The sequence below is a fragment of the Sciurus vulgaris genome, assembly GCF_902686455.1.
Source record: "Sciurus vulgaris genome assembly, chromosome: 14".
In the NCBI taxonomy this organism is placed as follows: domain Eukaryota; kingdom Metazoa; phylum Chordata; class Mammalia; order Rodentia; family Sciuridae; genus Sciurus; species Sciurus vulgaris.
This window is the reverse complement of record NC_136475.1, coordinates 99,055,821-99,066,035: the sequence shown is the minus strand read 5'-3', so window position 1 is coordinate 99,066,035 and position 10,215 is coordinate 99,055,821. Positions and strand designations below refer to the sequence as shown.

Here is a 10,215-nt window from a genome sequence, read left to right as displayed (position 1 = left end):
AGGGACACCTGAGGGAGGCTCCTGGTAGAACTACTGGGACATATAGAAAACTCCAGAGGTTAGGTTAGGGATATGAGAACGGTGTCCCCAAGCTAAAGAACTGGGAAGAAAAGGTCAGGTGGTCACCCACATTTGGGAAATAGGATTAAGCGAGCACTCAGTTGTTCCCTGTTGTTATTAGTTTCTTTGTAATCCCATTGTCAGGAGTATTTCTTACTCCTTTCCGTCCCTGTAAATAAAAAAACTTGTAGTTTTTGTTTTTTGTTTTTTTTCCTGATGCTCACACATGCATCTTAAATAGAGACTTTCTAACTGTAGAATGATGCTGTGTCCTTACAGCTGCCCCAGACAACATCTGCTTGCAGTGTGACTAAGGAATCTTGTTGCTTTGTGAATTCAACCTAACTTTTTCATTAGATCCAGTTCTGTTCAAAATATATCCAAACCCACTGCTCACAAGTCTTAAGGTTCCTTTACCTGAGAAACAGTGGATACAACTTATTTGGAATACTTAACTAGCAAAGAGACCAAGCTATCTCCAGAGATCACATCATTGATGCACAGTAACCTCTGCTGTTAGAAAATGCTAATTTCATTGCCCCTTACAGGGATCCTTAGCTGTTGAGTGCCATTCACTTCTGCCTTTTAAGTTCTGTGGCCTGGCAGTGTATGGATCTCTTGACAGGTGTGTAAGCCACAAATTCCCAGTGATGAACCCAAGAGAGGTCAAGGGCCACTCTGAAAACTGTTCATTATAACAATGGTTCATTTATTATTTGTTTATTTACATATTGCACAATAGTAAGTGTGCTGTTTTACATTTATTATATAAGGACAAATGGAATTGGACTGGATATATTCACAAATTTATACTCCACTGTCTTCAAAACATGAATGAAGTTTTTTATTTACTTTTTTTTGTTTTTTAAAGATTTTTCATGCAGGTCCAAATAATATTTGGGGAGTTTAATTGTAAAAGTAATACAAAATATCGAATCATACCATATGCTATATGAAAATATAGTATAAGATTCTACTTATGTTTCTAAAGTAATTTTTTTTGTAATTTCATCTAATCTGGAAAATGAAATATTCTCATAGCACTATACATCAAATGTGAGGTGTTCTCTTGTTTTTTAAGATACAGTGGCAAGGATCTGTCAGGTACACTGATTTACTGAATACGTATCTGTAAACAGTGTCAACAGCTTACAAAATGCAAAGGAATTTTGGAAGAGTCTGTCTGCAAAAATAAACCTCTGTCCACAGGGAGTGGATGTGGAGAGCTGTCGGGCTGGTCTCCAAGGCACTGCTCAGGGTCCTGCTGCATGGCTTCTTCCCGCTGAAAGCAAATGCATCTGGTGTCACATGGCTTGCGCACGTTTCATTATCAATGCAGGAGGACCTGTGACTTCAGCTGTGTAATAGCACACTTACAATCATGGAGTTTCTGGGTGTGTGTGTATCTCTGTGTTCCAAACAGCAGTCTCATTTATTCTGGAAAATAACTCAGTTCTGCAGTTACCATGTGCTCACTGCACCAAAGGATGAAAACCATCCGTGATGTGCACATGGGAGCACTTGGGCTTTAACACAGGAGTGCTGAGCTGCCTGGCCCTGTGTGTATGGTCACAGTCTCATGCTCTTTCCATGGGGTCTGTGGCTGCTGGCAGCTCTGGGAGATGGTTGGCCAGGTTTATACCTGTGTTCACAGGTTAGCAAAGGTAACTTATTCAGGTAACTATTAAAATGCTGCTGTTTCTGCTACTCCATGTTAGGATACTGATTACCCTTAATTTTAAAAGGGGGGACACCTGCAAGGTTAAGAGGCTGTAGTCTGCAGGCTAAAGTAGGTATTCACACACTGCTCAGAACCACACTTTTTTGAAGATAGCCATGAGCTCAGACATTGCATTTAACTACCAGTAAGTCCAATACTGTTTGATGTGGGGAATGTAGTTTCTCTTGGTCTGAGGACAGTGAGCTCCAGAGAAGGCGCCCAGGGTTTGCCCCCTGGCTGCTATAGAGACCTGCCCTCCTGGACTCTGGGCTGAAGCTGGGAGGTATCTACCCTACAGTCTGTGTGGGTGGAGGTGAGGCCACTGGGCACAGTGGAGGGACATGGCATGGCCACTTGGCAGACATTTGCTTAGGGTTCCCAGCATGTCATCTCCACGAGGGGTGTCATGGGACAAGTGCTGTGCCCCGAGGGTCTCACTGACGTCCCAACCCAAGCTACGGAGAGACCAGCCTGTGTCTACACTAGTGACCCAGCCAGTTAGGAGTTGGCTGTTGCAATTTAAAACTTTTGGAAGTAGAATTTAATCTTTAAAACAAAGTCATGACATCATCACAGTCAACAGGAATACCACTGTTTTAAACTGCCCGTTTCCCGGCCATTTGTGACAACTGTGACTGCAGCGTGCAGGTGGCCTTAGGCCTGGAAGCGTGTGAGCATGTGCCTTCATCCTGCAACTGGTGGTGCAGGTGGGGAAGTGACCCAGGGACAGCAGGCCATGCCACTCAGCATGCAGGATGATTTCCCCTAGCTGCTTTCCTATGATCTGACCTCACTGTAGTCCACAGCTGAGCCACACAAGCCTAGTGGCCCTGATGGGGCTGGGAAATGTCCACCTGCAGTCAGCTGAGGAGGCAGCAGCGTGTAGCTGGAGGTCTGTGGATGTGCGAAGGCACCTTTGCCCTCTCCACTTGTAGGTGAATGGCAACTTCCAAGTTTGGCTGGCTAACTTCAACAGTGATGGCAGGCTAAAGGCCCTGTCTTCCCCACACGTTCCCATGGGAGATTGTAGGCTATGCATCTGTTCACGGGTTGAAAGTAAGTATTCTGTCTGCCACAAAGGCAGCTGGTGGGCTTAGGATGCAGAGGGAAGCTGGAGCTGCACTTCCTGGCTTTGACTGGCTTCAAAACACCTCTACCTCCTCCAAATAGCAAGCCTCCGCCACCCTCTGCACCCTGTCCCCAGTACTGCTCTTCTTTCCAGGGGTACTTGGTCTTGATGGGGACAAGAGGATGTGAAGATGGCTCACCATACTTGGCAGAGCCCGGAGTCTGCTGTGCTGCCTTAGTACACTGAGCATGTGTGAAAGCACTGCACTTATACACTGCTGAGACCAGCTGGTGCACCACGCTACTACTACTGCTACAGCCACCTATGCTGGTACGAGATTAGTGATGGTCCTGTAAGTAAAGCCGTACCTCCCAGCCACTGATGGCTTCCTGGCCAACAGCTGGTGCTACTTGTGACACAGCATCCCTTGAGAGGACAATGTAACATTAAATTCTGAGAATGCATTTACATGTCTGCTACTGCAGCTTATGAAAAACATTATGAGAACATTTAAAGAGGATGGCTATTCTACTGAAGCCTCTTGGTACAAAAAGACTCCCAACCTTTTTGCAACATAAAATGCAACATAAAATTCACATGTACACCTGATCACATATGGACATGCCTCTGCTTGGTATGGTCTGACTCACGATGTCTTAACTTTACCCTGGTACAACAGTGAGGTACAGATCATACTTCAGGTTTTGACTTCTGATCTCTGCCTGGGTCAATGTGCCACACAATTTCTTTGTGAGGCAGCAGAAGCCTCTAGCCACAGCTTCCAGCCAGCACACTGTCTAGGTTGCATGTACTAAATGCATGTTTGATGATGAATTTGTTGGGATATAACCTGTTGTAAGTTGGGTAGCACTTGTACTCATTTTTATGTGCCAGTGAATGAGTTAAAGCCTGAAAGGAAATGGGCATGGTTCTAAGTGAGTGCCCTAGTTCAGGCAGTCTTCTACTCTAAGTCAGCCACCAGCCTGCTCCTTGCTGTTTCAAGTTCAGGAAGGATCGGTGCTGGCTGCTTGGATGGCCAGCAGGGGGCACCTGCTTCCCATGGTAGCCTTCTGAGCTACTCTGTGAAGTTTTCTCAGGAGGGCTAACTCCACCAAAGGATGAGTGTTTCTAAGCCTATAAGTTCCTCACGTCCCAAATGGGATTCTGACCCTCAGGGACCAGCAATGCAGCTGTGGGGAGCTTACCTTATCCCTCCATACACACTGGGCTGACGGCAAGCCGGGTAAGAAGCCTAGCACATCTTTTATAGTCTGCAGCAAAAATAAACCACAGACCCTTGTCAGTTATCTGAACAACACTAAAAGAAACAGTAGATTTTTCAATTCTTGGAAATATATAAACTGCTATAACCATTTCTTAAATATTTTGAATTCCCTAGAAACAATAGACTGTCATCGACAATCATGGCTTCTAAGTTGTTGACTTAATAATTTATGGTTCTTCAAGGATGTTAGCATCCAAGCAGAAGTCAGTGCTCATTGAGATGCCTGTAGTGTTGCTTACAAAGAGAACAATCTCAGTATGCCCTTGTGTGACTAAACTTTTAGGTCATTTGCACACTGAGTCCCACCTGAGCTCACCATGTTACAAAGACTTGTATGTTAATGTCCTGAAGAAAGTGGGTCAATGTAGCAGAACACAGACTTGTATTGGACAGAAAAAAAAAAAAAAACAAAAAACCCCAATAAGCTAAGTTTCCTTTTTTTGTTTTTTTTGAGGAGGGGTGCTGGAGATTGAGTTAAACTATTTCTGAGTTCTTGAGTGCAGACTGGTGTTTCCCCATTCCTCTATTCTACCAGATGATATCTCAGAGAATCCATGGAAAGTTTCTGTGACCACAGCCATAAGAGAATTTCCTCAGGATAAATTCTGTGGAAAGCTACAGTAGTTTATAAATTGCTGACATTTCTTTCTCAGAAGCAACCATGTCCAACTTAAAAAGGGACATGTTCATACTGAAGTAAGAAAGAATGAATGGGTAAACTGACAATAATGGATCTGCATGGTATGTCAGACAAGGTACTTACTCTACCTCTAAGAATATACCTTCTAAATACTCAGGGCTCATACCCTTCATGCTCCAAGTGGGGGCACCCACGGGCAGCTGGTCAGCAGCATCCCTACTTTGTCATTTTCCTTCCACGCCTTTTGGAATCTGCTTTCCATAAGCAGAGTAGGTACCATAGGGTGGATTCTGACCTCAAGGATGGTCTAATTGACAAACTTAATACTTCCATTTGTAATTTGTCTGGAGATCCCAGTTGGTGCCTATGCCGCTCAATCCAGATGTGTCATGTCCTGTCCCTCAGACTGTAATGTACAGGGCTCACCTAGGGATCTAGTTAAATGTTGATTCCATTCCTTAGGTCTGGGAGGGACTTGGTTCTGCATTCTACCAGGCTTTCATGGACCACACTGAATAAGAGGGCTCTGAGACCCCTTTCACTTCCAGCATGCCAGGATTTCAGGGACAGGTTTTTATACAGCCTAAAAGCAGCCTAGAAGTGATCACCTTAGCTCTCTAGCTCTTTATAGGCTGAGAAGAGGTGAAGGCAGCCACACATCTCAGTGCACACACCTGTTGCCTTCCACCTTTGGGGATTCAGGGTGAACTGTGATCAGGAATTTTGGTAACTTGCAACCAAATGGAGGTGGCAAACATGGGCATAGCATGGCATCCTGGAAAAGGCTTTGCAGAGAGTGACAGATGATACCTGAGCCCTAGTCTTGCTGACACCTATTGACGGCACATAAGCAATTTAAAACTTTCTCCATCTGTAAATGAAAGGATTAGCACAGTGGCTCCAAGGTCACTTCCACATTTAGAATTCATGATCCTACTCTTGTAAGACAATACCGAACTTAAAATATATACACATTAAACAATAAAAAACTTCTGTGACCCCAGGAAGCATGTAAGTGATTTTGAAACAAGAAAGCAGGGCTGGAGTGGAAATAAAGGTGCCCCGTCCACCTGCCATGAGCTGAGATGAAGCCGTGACTCAGTGCTCAAGAAATGCACCCTGTGAACTTAGGAACTGTGTGCACCATGAAAGGTGCTAGGGAGGCCACCTTGCTGGGTGAGCCCCATGGGTGTGATGTTCTTGGTGCAGGAGGCAGCTCCTTAAACAATGAGCTTTACCACCAGAGCAACTCTGCTGCCCCACAAGGAAAAACAACCTCATGTGACCTAGCTGTTTGGAAGGCAGGACAGTCGCCCTAGTCTGACAGGCTGCTGATCTCTGGTGGTGTCTGAGAGCAGTCTGCATGGTTTTCTCCTGTCAGCCTTGAATGAACTGAAAGTTGTGGTCCCAGTTAAAACACAGCTTGATGAAGAACACAAGGAGCCACTTTTGGGGAAATAAAATATGTTTTGTTATGGCCAAACAGCCAGAAGCATGCCAAAGAGAAAGGAAAGAACCCCCAGGGGATAGCTGTGACTGAGAACTGGAGAGATGAGTGCAAACTACATTTCTCTGCTGGAGAAGAAGGCAGTCCAAAGTGCAGAATTCTGAAACAACTAAAAGATTCTTGGGTGATGAGGTTATCACTAAAGTAAAAAAAGAATCTCTGGTCACAGTGGTGGACAACATCAAGGAATGTGATCTGAAGGTTCCATGCTAACCTGAATGTAAATCCCAGACCTCTGCATGGGCAGCTGGCATTTCAGCAACTGGTGCTTAACCTGTCTGATGGTCACATTTAAGCAGAACAAATATATATGCCACACCAGAATTCATAAACAAAATGAGAAAGGGAATCAAAGCATTCAGCCTACTCCAAGCATGGACTAATTCCAGTGAATTATCATTAATTCCAGAAACTACGTAAATTCTGTTTAGTGTGGCACAGCCTGACGCAGAGGTTAGCTATCTCTTCTGATCTCTGGGATTGACGGCCCAACTCACAGCTAGGGAAGACAGCCCCTGTGCATTTCAGAAGGCAGGCTGATCACTTACACGCAGGGATGGTGCAGTCTCGGGTATTGTGGTAAAGTCTGTGGAAGTGTTTGCTGCACTTCGGACTGAAATAAAGAGGACCTGGAACAGGGAAGAAGAAGGCCATGAAGACACAGAACACAGAGGAGCAGGGAGGGCAGCAGAGTGGGGACCTCACCTGTGAGGTGCTTCAGGAACTTGTCTTTCATCCTCAGGTCTCGAGGGACGATTTCTGTGTAAGGAGAAAATGTCATACTGCCTGAAGGGAGCATGTTGATGTGATCCCCAGTTAATGTTGAGAAAACCATGGACCCGAATCAGCCCCGTCTCCATGCATGGGAGCACCCTGGATCCTCATGTACAATGAAATGAAGACTACTTCAGGGCACATTTTTCCTGGAATAGTGTTACCTACTCATGAAGTTCCAGTGATATCTGTCTACTTTCTACAACCAGTATAGAAACAGGGACCACAGAGTTGCAGAGTGAAGAAAACTCCTGTTTTCTAAATGGTTAGCTGCTAGGAATAAGTCACTTTTAAGTTGCTTCATTTTAAATCAAATCCCACATTTCAAAGTGCTAGAAAGAAAACCTGATCCTTCAAATAAAAGCTGAGTGACAGAATGTTACTTTCTTCTCAACATATATTTAGAAAAAAAGGTTAAATGCCTAGACCACCTGTCAGGAAGACAGCCTGGCCTGTAAGAGAGCACAGGATTCCCAGGAGAAGGCTCCCAAGCCAGCTCCACACTCTGCTATGCACTGGCACCTGCTTCCAGAACTGTTTCCCTGACATTCTTTGATGCCAGCCTTTGCTTTCTAACGGTCCTGGTCACTGTCCGTCCCCTGATGCAGGCTAGGAACTCTGCTCCAATGTATGTGATGCTGCACCAGAAGCACTGATGTGCTCCTTGCAGAGGGACAGCTGCACTGGAGCCTTCCCCATGCATGGGGGGAGACATCTCCCTAGTGTCAGTCTTCATCTACTCCTCACCTGAGTCAGTCCACATAAAACTGAACTTATCATATTTGACCTAATTGTGTCATGAAAGCATTAAAAGCTTGCATGCTTTCCTGGGAAATTCCCTGTGGGGCAGTGCTCTGAGAAGGGCAATGCATAGGGAAAAGCTCTGGACCATTTCTTCTAAGCTGAATTGCTGTGCTTAGAATACTTCCACTTCCAAAATAACAGATGCCAGTTCTGTGCACGTTCCTGACCTAGGCAACAGCTCCACGTCTTATAAGCAAACTTGGGGCAGTCATCTGCGAGCCTCTGCGCAGACTTCCTGTTTTCTTTTTTAAAAAACTACCCCTTCGTTTTAAAAAACAGCCAACTTGATTTATCTTTGAAAATGTGCTCCTGGGTTCTATTTCCAAACAAATATGATCCAGTGTGTCAGACATGGAAGCTAGACAGTTGGGCGCAGCCCCCAGTCCACACTGCCCCTCTCTGTGCCCACTGCCTGCCTAGGGCACTCACCCACCTGTCCCTCAGATCCACACAGCCAGGACCCTACCCCTCTCTACTCCTTGGGGTCCACAAAGCCAGGACACTCACCCACTCTCTGCTCCTCGGAGTCAGTCCCGTAGTCCGCGGCCTCCCTGCGTCCCAGGGAGAAGTCCGGCTCACTGAGGACCTGCAGCCTCTTGGACTCCCCCGAGTGGTATTTCTTCAGCTCCTGGACCAGCTCCACCAGGAGCCGTAGCAACGTCTGCCGGTCCGTGGGCCCCCGGGGCTGCACGCGCCCCCGGCCGGGCCCCGCCGCGCCCAGCACCAGCAGCAGCCCCAGGAGCAGGGGCCGCCCGGGCGCGCGCATCGTCCCGGGTCGCAGGCTTGTGGCGGCGGCGGGACCGAGGGCGGGCGTGGGAGGGAGAGTCCGCGGATCACCCGGACCCGCCCAGGGGGCGACCGCGGCGGGTGCCTGCGCCTCGAAGCCGCGCGCCCTCAACTTTCCCTGCACGCGGTGTCCGCACCGGGCCCGCAGCCCGCACAACTTTCTTCAGCCTCCGGGCGTCTCGCCACCTCCGCGAGGAAGCCGCCGCCCACAGCGGCAGCCCGGCTTCGGGTGGCCCGGCGTCCCACGCTGCCCGGGACCGCGCCGAGAGCCCTCAGCCACCGGAGGCCCGGCCCGCACCTGCCCGCGCCGCCCGCCGCCACCTGCGCCCGGCCGGGTACCCTGCGCCCGCGGTCGCCCGCGTCGTGGGCGTCTGTCCCGCGTCTGCCCGCGTCGTCCCCCGGCCGCGCCGCTACTCCATGGCCCTAGGAGTCCGAGCGCAGGGGACGCGGACCGCCGCTCCGAGGAGACCGCGGCCGCCGGGTGCCCGCGCCGAGCCCTTCGGCCGCCGCGCTTCTTATCCCCGCGGCCGCCGACGTCAGGCGGGTCCCCAGGGCCCGAGCGCGGCTCTAATTAGGGCCGCGAGCGCTCCCAGCCGGCGCGCATCTCCGCCAGGGGGCCCGGCCCGCGCGCCCCCGCCCCCGGCCCTCCCCCGCGTCTCCCCGCCCCTTCCTCCCCGGTCTCCGCGCGCGTCCTCTGCGCTGCGCTCCCCGCTCCCGCCTCCCTGTCCCCTCTCCCGCAGTCTGTTTCCCCCGTTCCTGTCACTCGTGACAGGATGGGAAGAAACGCCTTTACCAGGAACTCGGATCTGTTTTTGTCTAAATGCAGATCTGGCTATTGAAAAAGGAGCTGCCTGACGGCCTCGCTGTTTAATAGTCCATTAGTCTGTCCGTTTTGAAGGAATCTGCCGGCGTGACCAGAGCCGCCTTCGGGACCCTAAAGGTCTGCACCGCCCGCGTTGGGTCCCCGGGCTGAAGAAGGCGATGCTCCGGGCGACGCGCGTGCCCCCGCGGGCCGCTCCGAACTATAGGACCCCGCGCCCTTCCCGGGCCTCGGAGCCGGCCCCGCCGACTGCGCCCCGAAGCTGACCCTGGGCCGCGGTAGCTTGCCCAGGGGCACTTCCTCCAGGGCTTCCTCTCTAAGAAAGTTTGATTCTTTGGATCTAGCCAGGCACATTGTGAGGGTTCGCTTTAACAGTTTACTCCCTGCATTTTTTTTTCTTGTAAAATGTATTATCAATCAATTGCGCACTTTCCCATTTTATTGGTGCTTTCTGGGCAAGAGCTGGACGTCTTCCAAGTCGGCGATCTGATTGGGAAAGGTGTTCTAATACAGTCCCAGAAAGGGAGAGAGTGGGCGAGGATTAAAAGCCTCCACCATTAACTGGCAGCTGCACGCGTCGTGGCGCGAAGATGCTGCCAGGGTGCAGGTGCGCTCGTGCGTACAGACCCGCGCCTCGGCAGGAGGCTGATGGAGGCTGATGTCACTGTCCCCCAGTGATCGCGGAGAATGGCTCAGCTCTGTCTTTCTGTCACCAGCGTGCTTTCGCTAGGTCTGTCGAAGAAGAGAAAG

General features: G+C 49.4%; 1 protein-coding gene across 2 annotated transcripts; it reads right to left on the bottom strand.

Moving 5' to 3' along the window:
* Window positions 1-813: 813 nt before the first annotated feature.
* Window positions 814-9,250, bottom strand: ALKAL2 (ALK and LTK ligand 2). Of its 2 annotated transcripts, XM_079109803.1 has the most exons (5): window positions 8,367-9,250; window positions 6,987-7,040; window positions 6,830-6,910; window positions 4,055-4,120; window positions 814-1,342 (listed from the first exon to the last, which is right to left on the bottom strand). In XM_079109803.1, the coding sequence occupies exons 1-4, from the start codon at window positions 8,623-8,625 to the stop codon at window positions 4,056-4,058; spliced, it is 459 nt and encodes a 152-aa protein (XP_078965929.1). In that variant the 5' UTR covers window positions 8,626-9,250; the 3' UTR covers window positions 814-1,342; window position 4,055. The 2 variants fall into 2 exon arrangements, with proteins under 2 accessions (XP_078965929.1, XP_078965930.1); XM_079109804.1 differs by lacking the exon at window positions 6,987-7,040.
* Between the last annotated feature and the right edge of the window lie 965 nt (window positions 9,251-10,215).

Coding starts and splice junctions, on each gene's coding strand:
- ALKAL2 (XM_079109803.1), bottom strand. CDS start 8,625: ATGCGCGCGCCCGGGCGGCCCCTGCTCCTGGGGCTGCTGCTGGTGCTG. Junction 7,041..8,366: donor CTCCGAGGAGCAGAGAGTGG/GTGAGTGTCCTG, acceptor CTCCTTACACAG/AAATCGTCCCTCGAGACCTG. Junction 4,121..6,829: donor AGACTGCACCATCCCTGCGT/GTAAGTGATCAG, acceptor TTTTTGCTGCAG/ACTATAAAAGATGTGCTAGG.